We start from the raw sequence: 24657 nt of genomic DNA on the forward strand, positions 1-24657 counted from the left end.
CACATGTCCACCACTTATGACCCTAATCTGCATGTTCTGTGACCCATTTACAGAAACTCACGCTGGAGCTCTAACTGGACCCGGATCATCCCAGGGTATGGACACAACCCAGAATCATCTGGATAGTCCTTTTACTTTTTTATTTCATTTTGTAATACTGGGTATATCTGTCAGACTACTCTTTCCAAATATTGTCCTTTATCCTGGCAGCTCAGTCATCATCGAATCCTTATTTTTTGTTCAGGTTACGTTTAAATCTCTTAATAACATCTAATCTAGAATCATACTTAATTTTAATACATTTTGTTGTTTGCATTATTTAGAAAGTTGCATCTTTAAAGCGACGAGATGCTTGAAGAAGCGACAAAACTGCTTCATTTACGGTGTAGTGTCTCCGTTCAACCACCAGGCGTCGTCGTTCTGCGCCTCCATTCACTGCAGGCTAAAATATTTAAAGTTTTTATTGATTATTCTTTTCTTATCCGGGTGTTTACCCCTGAATGGCCTGTAATGATCAGGTTTGGGCTCATATGAACCGAAGCAGGGATGTGTCCGTGTTTGGAGATGAACAGGAACTGCTGGTCAGTGAGGTGAAGTAACGGGAGCTTGTGGCCAGAGGCAGCATCGGCTTTCAAGACTTCTTTTTTTTTCCAGTGGACGGGTCGGTCCAGCCGGTGAGAGGCGCAGGAACCGGTTACTGGGTTAATAACGAGTTAACTAACCCGCACAGACAGGTATGTAACGCGAACAGAACCGCTGTGGACCCAGGGAGAGGGTAGATGGCTCAGTTAGCTCTGGGTGCTAACAGCAGTGTTTAATACTGAAGCTGTTAGCTGCTCAGTTAGCAACCGCAGCTAGCTGCTCTGTGGTTAACCCACTGGTTTATCTGCTAACCAGATGTTAGTTAGTTAGTGTTAAACCACTAACTAACTGCAGCTTACATGTTAGAATCAGCCTGCGAGTCCAGATTCAGGGTAAACCCTGCATGCTGCTGGTTACTCTGCCCACCAGCTTTTAGTTGGTTTTAAACCAAATAAAACATGTGTTAGCTAGAACCTGCAAGTCATTATTCAGGGTAAAAATCTGTTAACCTGCTAGTTTACCTGGAAACAAGTTCATTAGTGTTTAACTACAGAATATAAGTCCAGATCCAGCCTGTGAGTCCAGATTCAGGGTCAAGATCTATGGTTACCTACTGGTCAACATGCTGGTCAACCTACTGGTCAACCTACTAACCAGCTGTAACAGATCCAGCCTGTGAGTCCAGATTCAGGGTGATCTGTCTGTTTCAGTCTGGAAGGAGAATGAAGAGCATCCTTCCTCTGCAGGACATCTCACCGTGTTAAACAGCCTTACACCCGGGACAGAACCAGGACCAGTGGAGACAGTCCAGCCATGGAGGAGGAAGAGGAGGAGATCAGCAGCATGGAGTACCTGCTGGACCTGGTTCTGCAGAAAGACCTGGGCCGGAGGCTCCAGGTTGGCCAGGAGATCACCGAGCTGGTCCTTAACCAGGAACGGTGTCCTGGGCTGGAGCAGGACCAGAGTCTGCTGGACAGGATGGTGGACACCGTGGCCAGCTCCTGGGTCAACTCCAGCAACTACAAGGTGAGATTCAGACTCGGCTGCGGGTATTACTGGGTCAAACCGGGCTTTGCAGAACCAACGGGCCTCTTTTTAACAGAAATGATGATAAAGCACCTTGGACCTGTCGGTGGTCCTCACTGATCCTGGGTCAGAGTGGTAGTTCTAGGTTTTTAGCAGCTTATTGATGGCTAGTAGAAGCTGTGCTGAAATGATAAAAGATCATCAGGAAGAGTTTCAGAAGATCTGAGTTCTCAGGAATGGTCAGAAGACATCTAGAAGACATCCTAAAATCTGCTGCAGCTCCATCCCAGAGTTTATAGAAGCATAGTTTACAAATAAATATCTCCCCTTTACTCTAATAGCCCTAAATAAAACAAGCTGTGAACATCTGATCCAACCATTATCTGACCGTGGAGAGAAGATGGACGTCCACCTACACTCATGGACACAAGCTGATCCTAGAGGAGAAGAAGCTGTAGCAGCTCCACAGAAACAACCATAGATGTTCCCAGCTGGAGGAACCTGACTTCTCCCACCAGAGAGGTCTTCCAGCCTGCATGCACAGCTTCTTCTGGATCATCTGATCGGATATGTTACACTATTTAGGAAAAGAAGCCGCTTCTAGACGTCCTTCAGAACAGGACAGCCTGCATGAGCCCTTTTTTCATAAACCCGACTCATTGGATGAGCAGGTTTGGCAGAACCGGCCCTTTGAAAGTTGGATCAGTCTGTTAGAGTGTAGTGCTGACGTTTGAAAGGAGGACGGAGCTCCCAGACGGCCGGGGCGGCGGCTCGGAGCTTAATTTACCTCCACATTAGCCCAGTTTCCTTCCCTCTGTGACAGATTTACCGCCTGACAGGAAATCAGCTGCTCTGAGGCGTGTTTGCACAGGAAAACCCGTCAGAACTCGGACTGATCCGAAACTGACTGTAAAACTCTACATTTATTCTCCTCTCCAGACACCCCCTGGGCTCTGAAGCTCCCACCTATCGATCCCTGTGATGGATCCAGCTGTAAATCAGCTGCTGTCCTGGTCCTCCAGAACCCGACCCAGATCAGATTCTGGATGGTTTAGTTCCGTCTGCAGCATCAAATCCCTCAGTGGACAGAAACAGCCGAGGCATGAGGAGGAGGATCCTTCATGATGCCATCATATGAAGGCTAGAAGCAGGGTTATGGTTCTGATGTGTTGCAGGTGGCGCCACCTGCTGGACATATTTACATGTCTGCTCTTTGCAAACAATACCTGATCATCATCTCCGGTTTTTATTAAAGAAATGAATAAATTCACGCAGAAATGTGTCTGTTTTTACATTTCTCACAGACAGTTTGGAAATATGAAAATGTTCAGACAGTTTGTTGGGCTGTTTGTGTCCTCGGAGGTTAAATCAGGGTTCAGGTTCAGAGAGGAAAATGTAGACTGACTGCAGTTAGTGGACTGGTTGATTTTATTGAAAGATGAGGGAATATTATAATTTCTCTTTAAAGCTTGATTTTATTCAGAATTTAATAATTATAGACTCCGTTTAAGGTCTCATTTCCGTTCATTTTAATGTAATGCTGTACCGGTGTTCTCCACTAGGAGGCTGTAGTTATTTATTACAGAGTTTTTCTCTTTAGATAAGAGATGGTCCAAAAATTGCACCTTTCCTGAGCGGAACCGCCCAGGTGGCGCGAATGTGTTGAAATGGTGTTAGCAGGGAAGCTCTCACTTCTCGTTCATTGAGTTTCCCGAACCACCCCAAGACAAGGAAAGTTGTGTGTTCGTCACTGATGGAGGTTCTAGTGCAGAGTGAGCTTCCTACTCAGTCATGGTTCCGTTTCCGAACTCATCTTTCAGCCACAGACCCACTCGCTTCTCCTTCACCAGACCCCTCTAATGCTTTTGGGCCGTTTATTCGGCTCGGTTTGTAGTTTCTTCAGCACTTATCCCTTTTTTCGTGCTCATTACCCAGAGTCCCTTGCGGTCCAGCTTCGTTCCTATTGGCTGCGGTGTGATGTGGGTGTTTCCGTATGTTTTTCTCTCAGGTGGTCCTGTTGGGGATGGAGGTTCTGTCGGCTCTGGTGGACAGGCTGCAGGAGAGGTTCCGGACTCAGGTGGGAACAGGTGAGACCTTCTCACGCTGGTGACGTCACAGGCTGAACACTTTATCCTCACGTTATTGTTCAACCACGTACAGCTGATTAATTCAATTAAAGTCAACGAATAGAGATAAAATAAGATGATTTACACCCAAATAAAATCTAATTAATGTCATTACATAATAAAAATAGAAGTAAAACAAAAATATAATAAATGAAAAATATGAATAACATTTAAAATATTGAAAGTGAATTTAGACAGAAAATATAACAAGGATAATTAATGATTTATTCCTGAAAAAACATGAAGAAATGCTCCATAAATGTTGGTTTTTATGTTGTATATGTCCTGATATTTGCTATCGTTACTAATTTCTGTTTTCTGCTGCATTATGTCTCGGCTGTGGAAACCAGGCCGGTTTATTGTCCAGCAGAACCCTGTTTAAACTGATCCATCTGTCAGGAACCAGAAATGGACCTACAGCTGGACAGTTTACGGGTTGTCTTTGAATGCACCATGATGTCCTGTGATGGTTTGTGTCTCTGTGGGTCCAGTTCTGCCGAGTCTGATCGATCGCCTGGGAGACTCCAAGGACCAGGTCCGGGAGCAGGACCAGGCTCTGCTGCTGAAGATCATGGACCAGTCGGCCAACCCGCAGGTAGCCTCTGTCCTGACTCTGGTTCCTCGCCGTGTCGCTGTGTGATGGTTAAAACCACTGATGTGTGTGTGTGTGTGTGTGTCTGCAGTATGTGTGGGAGCGCATGATGGGAGGCTTCAAACACAAGAACATCAGGACCAGAGAGGAACTCTGCCTCTGCCTCATCTCCACCCTCAATGTGTGAGTGGAAGACCTCTGAGCTCCATCAAAGCTGACCAGAGAAGCTGGATTCAGGAATAATTGATGCTTCCTGGGGTTAGCTGGAGGTTTTAGGAGAACTTATGGAAGCCTCAGTTTTCTTTCTAGAGGAGGATTTAAAGTAGACTCAGATCTCCATGACTCGGCTGTGTTGTTGTTTCAGGTTCGGGTCTCAGAGTCTGACCCTAAATAAAATCGTCCCTCTCATCTGCAACCTGCTGGGAGATCCAGCCAGTCAGGTAGGACCCGTCGACCCACCCGTCCCGGAACGTTTCTGGGTCCGGTTCATCGGTTCTGTGTGTTTAGTTTCAGCTGTGAGGGATTAGTGTGTTCTTACGTAACATCATGTTAGATCTATGTTATATAATCACATTATCTGTGTTTAAAAAGCTTCATTTAATATTCAGGTTTTTACATTTTATTTGTTTTCTTTAGATTTTTGTTGGATCGTCTGTTTTTCCTTTTTATTTTATTTTAAATAAATGTGTTTTAGTTATAATTAGAATTAATATTTTTTTCCATATTTTGTCCTTCAGAATTTTGTTAAATTATTATATTCTTTATCATTTATTTTCTAAAAGGGTTATTTCTTGATAAATTTGTTATTTTTTCCTTTATTTCGCTTCTTTGTAAAATATTTCTTCTTGCACAGAAATGTTGAGTCCAGAGGTTCAGTTTAGAGTCAGAACTTCTTCCAGAAGAACTAGAAGAAGATCTCCAGCTGCTGCAGAACAGGCCTTATTTATCTTTGACTGCCCCCTGCTGGTGAAATACAAACACTGCAGCAGAGCAGAGACATTAATAACCTGCAGGTTTTTATTCCTGCTGGTTTAAATCGGCTGGTGTCCTCCTGGACCATCAGAGTTCTGTGTCCTGATAGGCTGCAGACATCTGTCAGTACCAGAGTCTGACTTCCTGTTCAGGACAGGAAGCCATGCCCAGCAGCTTCATTTCCTGAAGCCAAAAGCTCCCAGCAGCAAAACCCTAAATTTAAAGTCTAGAAGCTCTGGATTCTCTGAGGACTCATTAGACTCCATTTCACCCTGAAAAACCCTTTTATTTTAACTCACTGCTGAGACGTTTCCATGTCAGCCAGATGTTTTACTTCATAAAATATCCTTTTTGTTCCCGCTGTGTGTTTCCATGCTGGTGTGAAGGTCCGTGATGCAGCCATGTCCTGCCTGGTGGAGATCTACCGCCATGTTGGAGAGCGAGTGAGGATGGACCTGGGGAAGAAGGGTCTGCCTCAGTCCCGGTGCGTTCAAGTTCTCACTAAGTGTTGTTAAATGTTACTGAGATCAGACACAGACACAGAAACATCTAGAAAGTCCAGGAAAAGGACCAAAGTTGGGATGAAACTGAGAAAAGCGACGTTTGAAGGGATCTTCTCTTCAGACGTCTTCTCTGCCTTTAAGAAGACGTGTTTTCCAGGGATTTCCTGGCATTTTTCAGCAGGACAATGGAAACCTCTATTCCAGACACGTTCCACAGGCATTAGTGAGGAAGAAGAGGGTAGAGCAGCTGGACGGACCTGACCCTAACAGAGAACGTTGGAGAAACCAAACAGTGGACCCGACACCTGAAGACAGCTGAAGTTTGCAGGAATAATAAGAGAACATCACAGCTGGGTCATGTGATGACCCAGTAGACACTGGTCAGACTGGTAAACCTCCAGCGTTGTTGTCTCAGACAGAGGCAGTCAAACATGAACTCCTGACCCCTGACCCCAGCAGCCCCGCGGCTGCTCCGTCTCTGCTCTCACCTCCCGTCGGAATATTTTCAGTCGCAGACCCATTTATGACCCATTTATTTGTATTTCAGGGTCCAGTGTGCAGACCCGAACGTGTTACTGCTGGTTCGTTCTGGTGCTGACTCCGTTTTCTGGCTCTGTTTCAGGCTCAACATGATCTTTAGTCAATTCGATGAAGTCCAGAGGTCCGGGAACATGGTTCTGTCCCCGCTGTCAGGTAAAGATCTCTGTTCTCTGGCTGGTTTGTTGTTCAGTCTCAAACTGTATCCTGGATTCCAGGATAAATCCCTGATTTCCTGACGGATTCGTATTTCATCCTTAGCTCTGACAATTCTTCAGCCATCTGGAATACGAGGCAAAAGTTATGAGCTGTTCACCGAATCCAGAACTTCTCAGTTAACTCCTAACAAATTCCTAGTTGCTTCTTAAGCATCGTAAGCGTTTCCTAAGGGATTTCTGTGTGTTCGTAGCTCAATCTGGGACTGGTGAAGCAGTCAGGGACTTTTTAATTAGGAAAAATAATTACTAAAACAAAGTAAAAGATCTGGACCGGATCCCTCTGGGTTCCAACAGGTTTTTTTTCTGTCAGAGCTGACTCATGTCGTCAAAGTCTGCAAACAGGAAGCCGGAGCAGCGGCAGATAACAAAGCAGCAGGAGAACTGGGGCAGACTGGGCGGGGGCAATGACCCGGACTGCAGCAGCCAGGGCTTTTATTTTGTAGGAGTAGTGTCAGCTGTCGTCCTCCGGTCACCAGACTGAGCCGCAGGCAGCAGAGTCGGGTCGGGACGGCAGCGTCTGCTCCGAGGGCTCCACAGAGACAGAACCGGTCCTCCACAGGTAAATCCTCCCAGTTTGGCCTTTATATCCGTCTGATCTGATGTGGTCCAGACCCAAACGTTCTTCAGGTAGAGATGGTGAAGAAAGAGGAGCTGAATGCGAACCAGAGAGTAAAAAGCTCCTTTAGGAAGAGGAGCTGCTGCTTCGAACATAGAGACCTTTTGTTTGTCTCCTGGAGGCGTTTTAGGAGCTTTTTATCAGCAGACAGAAACTTCTTCTCTGCTTCTGGTTCTGCAGCTGCGGCGCCTCGAAACCATTTCATGTAGCTGCTGGGGACTTCCCTCCTGTCCAGGCTGGTTTAGATGTTCTGGTTGCAGAGATCTTTGACTCACAGCTGAATGAATCTGAGTTATGTGCGAGGCGAGAGGAGGATTAGAAGCAGCCGCAGGATCTCCTCCTGGAGGGTTTCTGCGGCGTAGCTGCACGAGGAGGATCAGCTGTCAGGGTCCATCAGGATCTGGGCTGCTGCCAGGAGGAAAGCAGGAACCTGAGAGGAACAGGAGGTGGACTGTTGGGAATCAGAGCTTCATAATGATCTGGTTGTGTTGGGGTTAAACGCTCGTTCAGAGCAGCTGCAGCTGCTGCATCACTCGCTTCAAGGCTCGCTGGAAACGTCCGGTTCAGCCCAGATGGCCGACAGACATGCGGAGCAGGCGGCTCTGCCAGGTGAAGACGCACCTGAGCTTCAGCAAAGCTGGAGGTCCTCCCCGTTCTCCCAGGAAGTTCTGATTCACGGAGAACGTCTGGTCGAGTCCAACACTGGAACATCTAAGGTCCAGATCGGTTATCAGTCAGGATGAAGCATGACTCACAGAAACCACCTCCATTAAAACATTTCATGTTCAAGAAATAGTTTCTAGTTTGGTTAAATATTCTTTTAATTTGATTTGATTGTTTTTATCGTGTAAATGAATAATAAAATGAAGCCATTTTTATTTTAGCTAAATTATTTAAATGAAATCAGTTTTTAGTTCTGATTATTATCATATTTTATATTTCATCTGTTTTTACTATCGATGTTTATTTGAAGAATCTATTTAGATTCTATGTTATTGAATTATTTTACTCCTGACTCCTCCTCTTCCTGCTCCTCTCCATCCTCCCTCTTCTTCCTCCATCCTGTATGAAGCGAGTTAGAGGACGAAGGCGGAGGAGGAGGAGGATGTTGCTGAAGCGGAGGGGGGAGGCGAGGCTCCTTCCTCCCGTTTTGTCCGCTGCTGCGGGGGAAGATGTGAGGACCTGAGAGGACGGTGCCGGCATGCTGAGGAAGCTGGTCTGCAGGAGGCTCTGCTCCTGTAAGCTGCTCCTCTTCCTCTGCTTCAGAATCAAACAGGAAGCAGCGACCGCGTGTCCCCGTCTGGGCCGGATGGATTCAGGATGTGAAGTCAGGAAGCTGCAGAGACAGGACAGCCGCTCTGCTCCCAGACCAGTTAGATTCTGTGAGGAGGCGTTAGTGGTCCGGTTGGTGTGAAGGTTGGACTCTGTCTGCTGGAGCTCTATCTTCTGATAAACTTCTAGCTGAGTAGGTCTTTGCAGACAGGCTGGTTTCCATCAGTTTGCTTGTTCCTACTAAACAGAGATCGAACGTGTTGACCTGGAAGTTTGGGCCATGGTTCTGTTCAACATCCCATCTTCCTGTTTTTTATCTAACAACTTAAAGCCTGTTGTTGGTTCTGGTTCTTGTCTCCTTGCCTGCTGTGTAGAAGGTCTCCTGCTGCAGGTTGACACGCTGTGAAGGAAGAGTTTAGGTCTGGACCTGCTGCAGCCGGTGTGAGCATCAGGTCATCTTAGTGGGGTTGCTATGATACAGGAGCAGCTAAAACATGGCGCATCGAAGACTACAGACTGGACTTGGACACCTGGGCTGTAGGGAGATCTTGCTCCACAGTAGTTCTGGTTATGGTGAAGTCTCTAGAGGTTCTGGATCAGCCCCAGATATGATGATGAGACTCTTATTTTGAAGTAAAGAGGAAGTAGTTGCTGCTGCTGGTGCAGCTGGGCGATCATGAAGCTAAAGGTTGGACCTTCCATGTCCTCCTGTCTGGTTCTTCCTACAGTGCAGCCTGATGACTGATGTGTTGACTCACTCCCCACCGCTGTGTGTGTGTGTGTGTGTGTGTGTGTGTGTGTGTGTGTGTGTGTGTGTGTGTGTGTGTGTGTGTGTGTGTGTGAATAATGGAAAAGGATCGATTGCTTGCAGGGCTGATGGAGGCTCATGTTCTGAGGGCGGAGCCTGGTGGTGTTGCCTGCTCTGTCTTCCTGTTTATTTACTGATACACATTGAACCGGTCCAGTTCATCAGGACCAACAGAGGTTTCTGTGAACAGGCTGTGCTCTGACCCAACTGACTCAAACTGAGTTACATTCCTGCAGAAATCCCATCATTGTCCTGCTTCATTACATTCATCAGAACCCTCAGCACCTCTGGAGTGGTTCTGTGTCCTCCACACTGGACCGATTGTTCAGTCTACCGTCGGTTTCTGCAGGAATCTCAGTTATCTCCCGGGATTCGGCTGCAGGCATGCCTCAGTCCGCCTGCTGGGACCCGTTGACCGCAGCTCTTTGTTGTTCTTCCTCCAGATAAAAACTTTGAGGACGATGAGTCGGTGGACGGCGGACGTTCCTCCTCCAAAGGAGCCTCTCTGTCTGGGAGGAAGGCAGTGAGCATGGGCTCGTTCCGACGGCCGTCCTCAGCCTCCAGCAGCAAGTCTGCAGGTCGGAACCAGAACCAGCTCTCCTCTGCCCCACACTTCCACATGTTTCTTGTGTTTTACGAAGCTTTCTGTCCTGCAGGGAGGGACGGGTCGAGCGCAGGAGCTGTGGATGAGGAGGATTTCATCCAGGCCTTCCAGGATGTTCCCACAGTGCAGGTAAGACATCTTCCGCATCCCTGAAATCTAAATCTAACTTGCGTATCATCTCTGGCCTCTCCTCCATCAGATCTACTCCAACCGGGAGGTGGAGGAGGCCATGACGAAGATCCGCGACGTGCTGTCGGACGATAAGAAGGACTGGGAGCTGAGAGTGGCCGCGGTAAGCCGTCCGCACGTTTTCTCTGACTGTGAAGCATCTGCTTGCTCCTCTAACCTCTGCCTCGTCCCTCATCAGCTGAAGAAGCTGCGCTCGCTGCTCCTGGCCGGAGCGGCGGAGTTTGACTGCTTCCCGCAGCAGCTGCGGCTCATGGAGGCGTCCTTCAAGCTGTCGGCCAAAGACCTGCGCTCTCAGGTGGTTCGGGAGGCCTGCATCACGCTGGGGTGAGGCGACAACTCTTCTCCTCTAACACCATGAGTTCTTTTACCTGATTGATGACCAACCTCCTCCATCATGCCCCTGCTACCTCCAGCCATCTGTCGTCGGTGCTGGGCAGCCGCTTCGACCACGCAGCCGAGGCCATCATGCCGGCGCTCCTCAACCTGGTCCCCAACAGTGCCAAAGTCATGGCCACGTCGGGCGTGGCCGTGATCCGCCTCATCCTCAGAGTACGTTCAGACTTTTCATCACATTTCATGTCCAACCCAAAGGAAGCTTCATCTACAGGCATCAGGGTGAGGGGGTCGGATGAAGCCAGCAGGATGCAGAGCAGGAAGGATGACCTCTGGAGCACCTGGTTCCTGGAGGGTCCAGGTCCCTCAGTGGGGCTCCAGTTTGCAGCTCAGTGGCTTTAGGTGAAAGTTGTGTTGAACATGGAGCTTTGTTTTGTTTTTGCAGCAAACACATTGTCCTCGTCTCATCCCCATCATCAGCAGCAGCTGTACCTCCAAATCTGTGGCCGTCAGAAGGTAGGTCTCCATTTTCATCAGCTTTCTCCTAGAATTCATTTGAATCAAGCATTAATTATTTAGTGTTCTGGACCATATTAAAAACAGTTTTATTTGGTTTTTATTTCCAGGTATGTTGTTCTCCTCCCTGTCTCGATGAGTTTTGTCTGCTGCGTCTTCAGATTCGATGTTTTTCATGCAGTGTGTTTCTCTGTCGGAACGAGGAGGGCTTCGTTCCTCACGGTGAACGCTAAAAAACGCCTCTTTGTCTTGTTTCCAGACGCAGCTTTGAGTTTTTGGACCTGCTGCTGCAGGAGTGGCAGACGAGCAGCCTGGACAGGTAAAAACCCAGTTCAACTAAGGAGCTGCTGATTTTAGCACCACCGGATCAGAAACACTGAATGAAACCTCTGACCCGATTCAGACAGAGGAAATGTGACACCGGGCTGGTTCAGGCTGACCCTCAGCAGTTTCCATGGCGATAGTGAAGGGAGGGAGGGGGGGCTCTGTCTGTCTCCTAAAGGCTCTGTGTTTCTGCCGTTGGGGAGAAACCTGAGCTGGACCCCCTCTGGAGTCCAGGGAGTTCTGCTAGTCATCGACCCACTCTGAGTCCCATCAGGCAGACTGCAGGAAAGCGACGCTCATAAATCATATAGATTTATTTTACATATTTCAAGCCTTTATTTCTTCTAGTTTTGATGGTTCTGGCTTCCAGAGAAGGAAAACCCAGAACTCAGCGTCTCACAAAATCTGAATATTGTGAAAAGGTTAAATACTGGAAACTCATGGTGTCGCACCCTAATCAGCTCATTACCTCCAAACACCTGCAACGGTTTCCCGGGCCTCTAAATGGGCTCCCAGTCCGGGTCAGTAGGTGACAGAACCACGGGAGGCTGCTGACTGGACAGATGACACCCTCCACAAGGAGGGGAAGCCACAAAAGGTCAGTGCTAAAAGAGCTGGTTGTTCACTGGTTTTCTGCCTGAAAATATTCATAGAAAGTTGAGTGGAAGGAAAACGTATGTTAGGAAAAAGTGCCAAATGAGCAGGGACACGAAGGCCGCTATCAAAGCAACCTGGACTTCCATTCCACCTCAGCAGAACCACAGGCTGATCTTCTCCATGCTACACCACGTTGATGCTGTAATTCAAGCTAAAGGAGCCCAGACCAGCTACTGGTTGCATAGAAATGGGCATACTTTATAGTATGTTTATACATTTCTGTTTAAAATTTCATTTTTTATTGATCTGATGTAATATTTTTATTTTCTGAAACAGTAATTTTTGGTTTTTATTATCTGTAGGACACAGTCATCAAAATTAGAAGAAACAAAGGCTTGAAATATTTCACCCATGTTCACTGATACATATAATATATGAGTCTCCCTTTCTAACACGAGGGCCAACGGATCCTGAACTCCTTCACCAGGTTCTGTTTTCTGAGCTGTTAGTTGAAAGTAAAGGTGGAGGTTGGACCCAAACTGGATTATTGTTCCCCTGCAGACATGGAGCGGTGTTAACGGAGACGATAAAGAAAGGGATCCATGATGCTGACGCTGAAGCTCGATCTGTGGCCAGGAGGTAAGACAACATTCATCAACACAGCAGCTTCAAATCAACGCGACCCTCATCTGAACTCTGCCCTCTCAGGTGTTACTGGGGCTTCCAGGGTCACTTCAGCCGGGAGGCGGAGCTTCTGTTCAAGGGTCTGGAGTCAGCCTATCAGAAAGCTCTGCAGGCCCAGCTGAAGAGCGGAGACACTCTGATGTCGCTCCCGGCCTCCGACCGCTCGTCTTCGTCGTCTCAGGAGAGCCTGAAGTGAGTCGATGGGATCTCTGATGGTTGAGTTCTGGTGGAGGAAGGGTTAAACTGTCTGCTCCTGACCCATAAATATGTTTCCTCCACAGCCGGCCGATGTCTGTGAAAAGCTCGGCGGGAAGCAGCAGCAGATGTAAGTGTTTTCATGCCTCTTCATCTGCAGCTGATCAATAAAATTAGAATTGAATCTGATTCAAAGCAGCGTTAAATGTTCTATATTTCCTTCAGCCAAACCTTCCGCCGCCTCCCGGAGGCCTGCAGCCGCCTCCTTGCCGGGATCTCTGCAGCGGTCTCGCAGCGATGTGGACGTCAACGCCGCTGCCAGCGCTAACGCCCGCACCAGGATGCCCGCCGTCTCCTCCGCCGCGGCGTTGTCTCCCTTCAGCTCGGCCTCAGCGCTTGCCCCTGGATCCTACGCTTCGCTCGGTAAGAACAATCCCTGCAGGTCCAGATCCTGGATCCATCGGTGTAGAGAATCTTTGTCCCAGAACCTAAACCTGTACATCCTGCTGTCTCCCTGCTGGCTCCGCCCACCCGTCAGACGGCTCCTGGGCTGTTAACACAGATGGTGAGAGGAGTGTGTGAAGGTGTGTGTGTGTGTCTGTGGTGCACGGACTGTCCACGCATGGTCGTTACTGTTGTCTGCGGCTCCTCAAGAACAGGACCAGCTGTTCTGGGACCAGGATCAGACAGAACTTGTTCCAGTGAGGTTCAGTCCAGTTGAACCTGCTGCATGTGGTCGTCCTCCATCTGTTCTGTCTGCACCTCAGGGCGTCATGAAGGAACTCCTGCCTGGACCGGGCCGGTCTAGTTTTCATTCAGAGCTGCAGCAGCTCATACTCCCTCCTCTTCATCCTCAGGTCGGGTCCGAACCAGAAGGACGAGTGCAGGAACCGGTCCGGCGGTGACGGACAGCGGTGGTCGGAGCCGAGGAAAGGTCGTCTCACAGTCCCAGCGTGAGTGATGAGACCTTATCTCTGACCCAAACATGTTGGAGCGTAGAACCTAACTTTGACTGGTTTCCTGCTGGGTTTCAGCCGGCAGCCGCTCCGGTTCTCCGGGCCGTCTGCTGAGCTCCACGTACGGTAGGATCCCGAGGCCGACCACAGGCGGCGGTGGCCACAACAGCGCCTCCTGCGGTCAGAGCGAGAAGACTCGACCTCGAGGTCACCGCAGTCAGGGCTGCAGCCGGGAGACAAGTCCCACCAGATCAGGAGTGGGTAAGAACCGCCACCAGAAACAGAAACAGGTCTAGTTTGGGTTCTGGATTAACTGAAATTTACTCCAAATCTGTCAAGAGGAGGTTTTAGTTCATAATTCAGTTATTTTTCTTATATTCTTCTGTTTTTAAGGTTTATTTTAAGTCATTCTAATTAAGTTCATTTTGCTTTTTTATTTCATGTAGTTTTGATGTCATTTCTAGTTGTATTCAGTTGTACTTATTTAGTTTAGTTGTTTTTTCCATTTATTTTATTATATTTCCTTGAAATATTTTTGCTTTTATTCTTTTTTTTTCTTGCATTTAAGAAAATCCATAAAACGACAAAGAAGAAAAGTAGAAAGACGAGGATCGTCTCGTTGACTGACTCAGTTTCTTCTATTTAACACAGGTCCAGCTCAGAATAACAGAATCTCAATCTTTCTATAGATTTATCACACAGAGTGAAACATTTCTTATGGTTTTGATTACAGAAAATCTTCAATAAATCAATAAAAAAGCATTTTTACTGAATAACAATAAAACCATCAGGATACCACCTGATCAACGTTATGGTCTTGTTATGTGACCATCTTTGCTAAATAAACCCAGAAGTAATGAAAGCCTGACAGGACCGAGAACGCAGCCCAGAGGAGCTCCACCTGGTGCTCATCTATGCAGTGTGTCTCCTCCTCTCCTCTGATCCTTGTGTTTGTTGGTGTCCTGCATGCTCCTCCTCCATGTCTTCCTCCTGTCTAACATCTCAGCAGAGCTTCAGCTGTTTCAGTGTCTAACCCAGCCTCTGTAACTCACTGCATGGACCGCTGTCCTGTTTTCCTGTCCTCTCTGCCCGCCTCCGTCCGGACTCTGCAGCCCGGAGCCGGATCCCTCGGCCCAGCATGAGTCAGGGCTGCAGCCGAGAAACGAGTCGCGAGAGCAGCCGCGACACCAGCCCCGCCAGGGGTTTCTCCCCCCTGGGTGAGTACGCCACCACAGACCCCCAAACCTTTGTCACCCTTCTTGCTGGTCCAGTCGCTGCCTGTGAGCTTGTTCTGCCCTTCTGGTCTAATTATGTCTGCTTTAAAGGCTCTCTAACCACTTCTTCTATGGTTCTGACTGCGATGAGGGGTTTAAGTTGTGGTTTTTATGTCCTCCTCCAGCGAGCCGTCCTCATTCCCGTTCTACCAGCGCCCTGACCTCTGCAGAATGCTGCTCAGGTGAACTCTGAGGCACTAAGATCTGCTTCTGCTCCATGGTCATTAATCTGGCTGAGCGGGTGGTCCCTTCCATTTGCATGGCTCATCCTTTCCTCACTGAGAATGTTTGCAATCAGATGTTCCAGCTTCATTCAGCCTGTTGATGTATTCCTGCAGCAGATGTCACTGATGATGTCATTGATGATCAGGGGACAGCAGCCCCACCCTGTTGGGTCAGATGTTAAAGGTTCCAGAAAGTAGTGGACTTCTTTGGTTCCTTTCTTTTGCACATTTTGGAGCTGTCCTGCTAGGTTTTCTGTTGCATCCTCAGTCATTGCTCCTGCTTTTCCATCACATTTTTTGTGTTTCTGCTGCTTAAATGTTCTGGTTGCTTTGGGTTTGGATGCTGCTGACCTTAGAGGGTCTTCATCCACGCTGACGCCTACAAACGGTCCAAAGTGAAGCTCCATGTCATTCAGTTTCATGATAAGACCTGATGTGTCCTCCTCAGACCGGCTGTCCCATCAGGCTCGGATCTCCGCCTCCGTCAACGCCATGAGGATCCTGAACACCGGCACCGAGGTGGAGGCTGCTGTGGCCGACGCTCTGGTATGAAAACATCCTGCAGGGTTTTCATGTCCGAACTGAGTGGAAGTGGTGCTGACGAAGGTTCTTGTCTGTCTGTTTCAGCTGTTGGGAGACTCCAGGAGTAAGGTAGTAGACCCTTTCTGTGCCTGCATGCAGATTTACTCTCCTGGGTAGTTGGTTTCGGTGGCGTCTCTGTTTCTTCACCCCAACTAACTGAATTAGTTCGTCAGCATGTTGATACTGACCTCCATCATCCAAACTCTGCACGGCGGCACGCTCCATCTCCTCAGACGTTCCCTTTATTCTTCTTCTGCTCTAACTGTGCTGTCCCCCGTCTCAGCGGCGGCCCGTGAGGCGGCGCTTCGAGTCGCCCGGCATGTACTCGGACGACGACGCCAACAGCGACGCCTCCAGCGCCTGCTCGGACCGCTCGTTCAGCTCGAGGAACGGCGGCGCGGGGCCTCACTTCCTGCGTCAGACGGAGGACGTGGCCGAGGTGCTGAACCACTGCGCCAGCTCCAACTGGTCCGAGAGGAAGGAGGGCCTGCTGGGACTGCAGAACCTGCTGAAGAGCCAGAGGATGCTCAGGTAAGTCAAGTCATCTCTGCAGACCTTCAGACGTCTTACTTCTGAGTGATGTTTCCTGTTTTATCGCAGCCGTGTGGAGCTAAAGCGACTCTGTGAGATCTTCACCAGGATGTTTGCAGACCCCCACAGTAAGGTGAGAACCTCCTGAACTTTACTGCATGGTCCTCAGAGCATGTATGACAGGACGCAGCATCTAACAGTCTGGATCATGAAGCTGAAGCTTCTGGGACGGATCTTCTCAGTGAACTAACAGTGTTTTCTGTTGCATGGTTCTTCTCTGCTGTGGACTCTAACAAACACCAGAGAGTAAGTGTTTCCTCACCTCCTCTAACGGCTGCTCCTCAAACAGGTTCTGTGTTTAATCCCAGTTCTGACCCTCCTCTCCTCTTCATGCCCCGCCCCGGTCCGTTCTCAGGTGTTCAGCATGTTCCTGGAGACTCTGGTGGACTTCATCATCCTGCACCGGGACGACCTGCAGGACTGGCTCTTCGTCCTGCTCACACAGCTGCTGAAGAAGATGGGGGCCGACCTGCTGGGCTCGGTCCAAGCTAAAGTCCAGAAGGCTCTGGATGTCACCAGGTCAGCAGCAGATCCTTCGGTATCTCCTATCAGAAGAATCTTTCCAGTCAAGGCTTCTGGACCTTCTTAGACCCGGGTTTTAAACTGGTTCTGAGGTTCCACAGGTGGTTCTGTTTTGGTCTTCATTAGAAATCTCTATTTTTACTTCTCTTACTGATTGAAAGACCATCGCCTCACAGCAGATAAACCTCCAGTGTGAAGGTGATGAACCTCAGACGAGGAGGTGGTCGTCTTTCAGTCCATCCTGGATCCTGGAGTGGTTCTGGAGATGCAGCATGAAGAGAAAAGCTTGAGTATCTTCATTCTTCAGGAAGATGAATCCTGTTTTCCGTGTCTCTGCAGAGAGTCGTTCCCATACGAGCAGCAGTTCAACATCCTGATGCGTTTCATCGTTGATCAGACCCAGACCCCCAACCTGAAGGTGAAGGTGGCCATCCTGCGCTACATCGAGGCTCTGGCCCGGCAGATGGACCCGGCCGACTTCGTCAACTCCAGCGAGACGCGCCTCGCAGTCTCCCGCATCATCACCTGGACCACCGAGCCCAAGAGCTCCGACGTCCGTAAGGTAGGACAGACTGGACGTCCTCCTACTTCCTGTCCTTCTTTTATTTTGTTCTTTTCATTGTTTAAATTGTTTCTCCGTCCACCTCCACCCTCAGACCCTCCATAGCTGGGCAGGGGAGGAGTTATCAGGCCGCAGCAGCACCGTGGCCTCTCTGCCTGGGGAGGGGAACCTGGAGGAGAGGTGCAAGCAGGTAGATTGAGCCAGACGGCATGAACGGAGCGAATAACCGGGCCTGAAAGGAGCTGGTGGGGACTAACCACAGGGTCGATCTGATCCCAGTGCAGTTTTAAATTAACGCAGACTTTTATTTTCCTGCAGCCGCTGCATGAGTCTGACTGCATGTCTGCCGCCTTGTTAACATGGGCTCTGGAGGCTCGTTTTTTCCCAGCCATGCTCTAAACATCAGCAGATGTTCTTTTTCCAGGTGAAGGTGACAGCAGAGGCCCCTGGTGGAGATAGAGGGAACGGTTTCAGTAAAGGTGGTTCTGTGTGTGTGTCCTGCAGGCAGCCCAGGTGGTTCTGATCGCCCTCTTTGAGCTCAACACTCCAGAGTTCACCATGCTGCTGGGAGCTCTGCCCAAAACCTTCCAGGACGGGACCACCAAGCTGCTGCACAACCACCTCAGGAACGCCAGCGCCAGCAGCGGCATCTCCATGGTAACGCCCTGGTTTTCAGGAATCGATTGTTAGTTTGTATCTCCAGGCAGAGAAGAATGTGAAGGAGGTGAAGTGAGACAGTGGTGAGGTGTGAGGGCTTTCCTCCCACATGTTCTAACCTTCTGTTTTCTCCACATTCAGGCGTCTCCAGTTAACTCGGCCGGTCGTACGCCTCCTCGCCATCCCGGCAGCCGCAGCAGCCCACTGAACTCGCCCACCAACCACGGCCAGGCCGGTCTTTCCCCCAGGTATGAAGAGCTGCAGATTTAAACATCTTGAATCTGATGTCTGGATCCGATCTAGTTCCAATCAAGACTAACTTCTTGTTAAAGGTTCTTATTTCCTCCTGGTATCTCTCCCCCTCCTCCCCCTACAGTCGGCTGTGGGGCTGGAGCGCCGACGGCCTCTCCAAATACCCTCCTCTTCCTCTTCCTCCCTTCCCCTCCCCTTTTCCTCCCACTGCCTCCCTCAAGGCCTTACGGCGAGCTTACTCACCCAGGTAACCCTCTCCACCCCCCCTCCACAGCCTGAACCATCTGCTCGCATCGTCTGCTTGCCTCACCTGTTCGTGTTTCAGGTGTCTGTGTGACCTCATCAACATTCATCCAGGTGCACCAGATCACTGAAAGGCTTTCCTAGTCATGGACGAATGTCTCAGTGAAGAGGAGCTATTGGAGGAGATGGAGGGAACATTTAGTTTCAGTCGTTCCATGTCTAAGAACCTCAGATCCTTCAGGACTTGTCTCCATTCATACGTCTGAGGTCTGTCTCCCTGCAGCAGCGTTCAGACCCGTGTTCCTCTGTTGCAGCATGTTGGAGTACGACAGCGAGAACCTGAACTCTGAGGAGATCTACTGCTCCCTGCGAGGCGTCACCGAGGCCATCCAGAACTTCAGCTTCCGCAGCCAGGAGGACCTGATGGAGCCGCTGCGGCGGGACGGGAAGCGGGACGCCATGGTCAGTGGGTTTAATAAGGTTATTTGGAGATGGTGACCAGGATCCACATGAATGTTCTCCTGTCAGGCCGGCGTGGCAGCATCCTCAGACCCAGAACACCGGTTCTGTGGCGACGTGACGGAGGGCGGCAGAACGGCTCTGGACAACAAGACATCCCTGCTGAACACTCCTTCGCCTCGATCGTTTTCCGGGCCGCGGTTCAAGGAGTACAACCCGTACAACTACACGGACAGCGCACCCGATAAATCCGCTCTGTTGGAGGACGGCGCCGAGCCGCTGGGAGACGGTAAGAGCCCGTTTTCACCGCTCTCTGGGTTTGTCTGTAGCTCTCTAACTGTGGCTCCCTCTGCAGGCCGGTGGCAGGACTGTGGAGAGAACAAGACGCTGAACCCTAAAAGTTTTCCTGGTAACAAAACCAAACCCAGATCAGATCCCAGAGCTTCCTGTTCTGGACCTTATGGGCTAACTCCGTTGTGTTTCACTGTAGCCGGCTTGGCCCAGCAGCTGGAGCTGGTCGGAGAACTGCTGAAGGAGCTGTCCCAGGCCCAGGCCGGGGACCAGGCCTCCGAGGACAGGCGGGGGACGCTGCTGGAGCTGCTGAAGGTGGCCCGGGAGGACAGCCTGGTGGTCTGGGAGGAGCACTTTAAGACCATGCTGCTGCTGCTGCTGGAGACACTGGGAGACAAAGACGTAAGGACGCGGTCCGTCTACATAGATCACGTGTTCCACCACTTGCTCTGACCTGTTCCTCCTCTCTCAGCACTCGGTCCGAGCGCTGGCTCTAAGGGTCCTGAAGGAGATCCTGCGGAACCAGCCGGCCCGATTCAAGAACTACGCTGAGCTGACCATCATGAAGACGCTGGAGGCTCATAAAGACTCCCACAAAGAGGTGATGACTCATCTCACAGCTTCCTGCTTCACGCCCAGGCAGCTCCTCATCATCTTCTCCTCTTCTTCAGGTGGTGCGAGCAGCCGAGGAGGCGGCGTCCACGCTGGCCGGATCCATCTACCCGGAGCAGTGCATCAAGGTCCTCTGTCCCATCGTCCAGACCACGGACTACCCCATCAACCTGGCCGCCATCAAGATGCAGACGAGGGCCATCGAACGCGTGTCCAAGGAGCCGCTGCACCAGCTGCTGCCGGACCTGGTTCCGGGTCTGCTGCAAGGATACGACAACACGGAGAGCAGCGTGAGGAAGGCCAGCGTCTTCTGCCTGGTGGCCGTCTACTCTGTGATCGGAGAGGAGCTGAAGCCCTACCTGTCCCAGCTGACCGGCAGCAAGGTACGACCCGGTTCTGATCCAGATAGAGGGGAATGTAACCAGATTTCTCCTGAGACAGTCCAGGAGACCGCAGGCTCACATCTATACATACACCGCCACATATATTTATGTCCCATGAAGCAGCTGCATCTTCACCAGACGTTCTGTAGCCATCAACGAGCATCTGGTACCACGAAGGTTGAGACTGGACCGGTCTTCGTGGTAGAACTGGTTCTTTTAAACTAGCTGGCTTCCCAAGTTTCAAACAGAAGTTCTGAAGCTTTCAAGAAGTTTTGATGTTAGCAGGGATCATTGTTCTGTTGAACACCAGTTTGGAGGTAGTCCTCCTTCATGCAGCAGCACCAGTGGCAGTAAAACAGCACCACAGTATGATGCTGCCACCACCATGCTTGACAGTTGGTTCGGTATTCTTAGGTGTGAAAGCTTCTCCGAACATCTGCTCAGTCTCTGTCTCCTCTGACCATCAACCTTTCCTCCACCTGCACATTTTAGTCCGTTGTGAAGGTCCGGTTGTGGTTTCTCGGTCAGAACCCTCTCAGTCTGTGGTGGTGTTAAACCAGCTTCACTGAACAGCTAGACTGCTGGTTCTGGTTCATGATAGGTGGTTCCAGTGTGGTTCCTGTGGTTCCAGCCTGGGTCAGATGATTGAAACCTGGACTGAGTTGGATGTTCCGACAGGACAGTGGTCCCAAACACACATGTAGGTGGTTTGGGAATAGATAAAGAAGGCTAACGTTGATCTTCTGGAGATTCTGAAGGTTTATCTGTTCCTGACTCCACCTAGTCTGAACATTTTTATCCACATTTTAAATTTGGATCAAAGATCAGCTGAGAAATCTGGATATGAGGAACATGTAGGAACCCTGGAGAACAGAAGAGTCTGATGAATCTGAGACGTGTTCCTGTATTCTCTCCTGCAGATAAAGCTGCTGAACCTTTACATCAAACGGGCTCAGACGTCCACGAGCAACAGCAGCAGCTCCTCGGACATCTCCTCCTACTGAGCCATCACCTTCATCCTGATGGTTTCCAGGTTTGGATGTAGGCTCAGATCCGTCTCATTCCTTCAGCTTCTCAATCTGTCCTGAGGAGCTCCGTCTTCCGGAAGTCCATCTCCGTTAGCCACCAGCCTTAAGACTTCCTCCTCGACGTCTGGTAGGAAGCCAGTAGAAACCATTGCTAGAGTCCGAGACCATTTCATTCCCAGTTCCAGACTGTTTTTAGAGACGAGATGAAGAAGACCTCCTGAAGGAGCTGAGGTGAGTCAGAAGAGGAGGACATTGGGATTTTTCAAGCTTTTAGTACCTTTAAGTCGCTTGTGCTTGGACACATCCGACCTTCCAGTAAACTGAATGTAAAGAGCCTCCCCTGATCTTCTGCCTCGTCGTCCCGTCGGTAGTAGAAGAACTTCCTGTTGGAGGTCCGGTGGGAGAATGTGAACGCTGATCATTTGGCTGGCCAATGATTTGATCTGTTAGGTAACGTCCAACCTGCAGGACGTTCCTTCAGGAGGAAATGATCTGCCTGTGGGACATTTATCAGTTCCTCCTCAGGAGTAAACCTCACCTTCTACTGATCCATGGATCCATGGACCAGTAGAAGGTGAATGGAAGTTTCATAACTAATTTTGTTAATTATTTAACATTAAATGACACAGAAATGAAAACAATACGTCCTCTGAATGTGGAGGTTTGAAGAAGTCGCCGTATAATTTGTCCGATAAAATCCTTTATTTCGTATTTTAACGTTAGCGTGACCTAGTGGGCGGGGCCTGGTCACAGTCACCTGATCGCCTGGCCAATCAGAGCAGAGGGAGGAGGCTCCGAATCAGAAAACAATCATTTGCTCCCTGAGCTCATCTACGAGGACTAAAAAGCTTTTTATTTGTCTGTTGAGACCAAGTTTAATCCAGAAATGCTTTGACAATGCCGGCTGACTTATGGAAAAACATTTTTCCTGATTTTACGAAATGATAAAACCAGATTTATGATTCCAAGTTTGTAAATATTGTGGAAGGAAAGTTTTTCTGTTGAGAAACTGAGGAGACTTCCTGACCAAATGTAACTGATAAGTGATCCACATCTGAACTATGCATGCTTAGATGTGGCAGGATGAAGGTTCATTAGAAGACTACTGCTGCCTGTCATACGACACACTGTAATATAACCACCAATAACCAGTATTAGTATTTAAATGTTGATCATCAGCAGCAGAGCTTCCAGCTGGGTTTCAGCTGATGGTTCATTGAAAAAATGTGAAGTGTTTGATTAGAAAACCAACAGGAAACCTGAAGAGCTGACCGAGCAGCTGATCAGAAGATGTTAAACCAGTCGGTGTTTGAAGTCTGGACTTTAGCAATAAACAGAACCCTAACGTTGGTTCCTCCTCAGCACACTGGATGTTTCCACAGTGTTCCTGTACACAAGTGTTTTTAACCCGCACCTGCTGCTGCTGCTGCTTACGGTCAGAACCAGCCATTGGACCTGTGATCTCTGCTGTTTGATGACAGGAGGGCAACAACATGAGAATAAATCTGCTACAGAATAGAAATGAGGTCAATCTGAGCTTCAGTTTCATGTTTCCAGTTCACAACAACAGTCAGCTTAGAAGGAAACTGTTTTCCAAATTATAGCAAGTAATAATTAGAATTTTAGAGCAAATTTAGGGGAATAAATCGTTTGTTTCAATTATCTAATTTAGGTTAAGGATAAAAATTATTTTAACCAATAAAAACAAGACAAATAACACAAATAAAGAAATAATCAAATTTATATTTATTTAAATAAAGAATTGTTTAATAAAAAAAAAAGACTCATGTATAAATATTTCTTGTTCTTTACCGAATTACATTTTAAAATAATATTCCTATTTTTATATTTGGTTTTAAATAATTACATTTTCTATATTTTCCAGGTTAATTTGAACGTTTTTTTTTTTCTGTATTCTGTATTTGTTTTCTCTCTCAGATACTTTGTCATTTTTGTATTTTAATATAATTTATTATTACCAAACCTCTACACAAACCTACTGGGAAACAGCACCTCCTGCTGGCAGCAACAACTCACATTTAATCCTAATCAGCACAAACAAAATATATAAAAACAAAGGAAAACAAATTCTTCAGTAAATCAGGAACAGTTTTAAAAAATTGACACAATTTAAACAGAAAACGTTAAAAAATTTTAGACCAATAAATATTTAAATGATTTCAGGTAAATTGATTTTGTTTTCTTTAATTTTCTTTTTTTTGACAGATTTATCCTGTTTGTGGCCCTCCTGTTTTCCCATGTTGATAGAAAAACCTCTGACTGGTCTAACTGGTGCTAAGCTCCTCCAGTGTGGCCTAGTCAAAGTCCAAATGCTGCAGATGGTTTTGGAAATGGTTTCATTTGTTTCAATCCAAAAGGTTCTCATTAAAGCTGAAGTTCTGTCTGAATTGGACATGAAAAAAGAAATGGTTTTACATGATGAGCAGCGGGCTGCTTCCTGCTTTAGTTACAGAACCGTTTGGATCTTTCAGAACATTTCAAACATGGTTAACAGTTTTATCAGATTTGATTCTGTTTCTGAAAATCTGAGTTAAAAACAAATTAAAATGTTTCCCTCTGAGCACGCTCAGTACGTACAGGCCTTATTGTTTTTCCTACTACTCTCCAGGGGGAATGTTCAATGTTCTGGTTCTTCCAGAACCAGAATGGTTCTCTGTACCATTTATTTTTGGATTTAAACCTGCTGAGTCGAAACTCCATCAGCTTGTTGTTAGTTTAGCAAATGAAACCCAGATCAGCCCAGATTGTGTGCCTTTGGGTCAACACTCCTGAACAGAACCAACATGTCCCAACCGGTTCTGACCTTTACTAACACTAACACCACACCGCTGCTTTTCATGGTGGATGTTAACAAAGAGCTGCTGTAAATAAGCTTTGGACCCTGCATGGCTCCTGATGGTTTAGTTTGGACCCACCTTATATTTAAGTTCTGCTTAAGTTCTGCTGTCTGATCTGTACCTGCCTGGTTCACCTCCAGCTGAAATAAACAATCAGACTTCTTTTCTCTCTCCTGTCTTCATACGGTGTGGTTCTTATTAAAATATATTGGTCCAAATAGGCAGCAGAAAGTTAGTGAAAGAAAAAACTCAGACTGTGGATCAGAGACTGGTTCTGAATAATTCCGAATGCTTATACTAATGCGAACTGGGTCAAAGTTTAGCAAATATATTCAGATGATGCGATATGAAGTTAATGTAGGTCAACGCAAGCAAGATATACAATATGGTGCAACACATTACAAAGCATTTCACACACTGATGTCAGAACCTCCCTCTGTTCAAGCATGAGAGCATCCTGCTATGACAC

At 48.2% G+C, this 24657-nt stretch overlaps 2 protein-coding genes, 1 non-coding gene and 1 pseudogene across 11 annotated transcripts in view; 3 read left to right on the forward strand and 1 right to left on the reverse strand.

Moving 5' to 3' along the window:
• LOC124861450 overlaps positions 1 to 24657 on the forward strand; it is a 700723-nt pseudogene that overhangs the window by 296358 nt on the left and 379708 nt on the right.
• The window catches only part of LOC124861512 (protein NLRC3-like), a 737509-nt gene that overhangs the window by 178086 nt on the left and 534766 nt on the right, over positions 1 to 24657 (forward strand). The window lies entirely within an intron of this gene.
• On the forward strand, positions 415 to 24359 carry LOC124861392 (CLIP-associating protein 1-A-like). 9 transcript variants are annotated; one of them, XM_047355110.1, is made up of 42 exons: positions 415 to 734; positions 1293 to 1608; positions 3617 to 3695; positions 4226 to 4329; positions 4418 to 4509; positions 4691 to 4766; positions 5685 to 5782; positions 6424 to 6494; positions 9696 to 9830; positions 9909 to 9985; positions 10056 to 10148; positions 10224 to 10369; positions 10459 to 10594; positions 10824 to 10894; positions 11154 to 11213; positions 12377 to 12454; positions 12524 to 12691; positions 12781 to 12824; positions 12920 to 13117; positions 13233 to 13259; positions 13552 to 13647; positions 13729 to 13911; positions 14763 to 14867; positions 15050 to 15106; positions 15597 to 15694; positions 15776 to 15799; positions 16014 to 16261; positions 16331 to 16394; positions 16565 to 16567; positions 16677 to 16840; positions 17183 to 17405; positions 17500 to 17595; positions 17910 to 18062; positions 18204 to 18310; positions 18439 to 18561; positions 18872 to 19019; positions 19086 to 19305; positions 19372 to 19425; positions 19507 to 19709; positions 19780 to 19908; positions 19979 to 20302; positions 21223 to 24359. In XM_047355110.1, exons 2-42 carry the CDS (start codon positions 1396 to 1398, stop codon positions 21304 to 21306), a joined length of 4872 nt encoding a protein of 1623 aa, XP_047211066.1. In that variant the 5' UTR covers positions 415 to 734; positions 1293 to 1395; the 3' UTR covers positions 21307 to 24359. The 9 variants fall into 9 exon arrangements, with proteins under 9 accessions (XP_047211066.1, XP_047211068.1, XP_047211067.1 ...); XM_047355112.1 differs by lacking the exon at positions 14763 to 14867; XM_047355111.1 differs by lacking the exon at positions 13233 to 13259 and having other exon boundaries at positions 416 to 734.
• On the reverse strand, positions 3217 to 3345 carry LOC124861987. The gene has a single exon (XR_007036818.1). It is a non-coding gene; the product is annotated as a U4atac minor spliceosomal RNA (small nuclear RNA).

Source organism: Girardinichthys multiradiatus, chromosome 24 (genome assembly GCF_021462225.1).
Source record: "Girardinichthys multiradiatus isolate DD_20200921_A chromosome 24, DD_fGirMul_XY1, whole genome shotgun sequence".
NCBI lineage: Eukaryota > Metazoa > Chordata > Actinopteri > Cyprinodontiformes > Goodeidae > Girardinichthys > Girardinichthys multiradiatus.

Excerpts from the sequence above, each read along its gene's own strand:
- LOC124861392 (XM_047355110.1), top strand. The coding sequence starts at position 1,396 with ATGGAGGAGGAAGAGGAGGAGATCAGCAGCATGGAGTACCTGCTGGAC. Across the intron at positions 10,595-10,823 it reads TGATCCGCCTCATCCTCAGA|CAAACACATTGTCCTCGTCT; the intron begins GTACGTTCAGAC and ends TTGTTTTTGCAG. Across the intron at positions 19,909-19,978 it reads ATAAAGACTCCCACAAAGAG|GTGGTGCGAGCAGCCGAGGA; the intron begins GTGATGACTCAT and ends CCTCTTCTTCAG.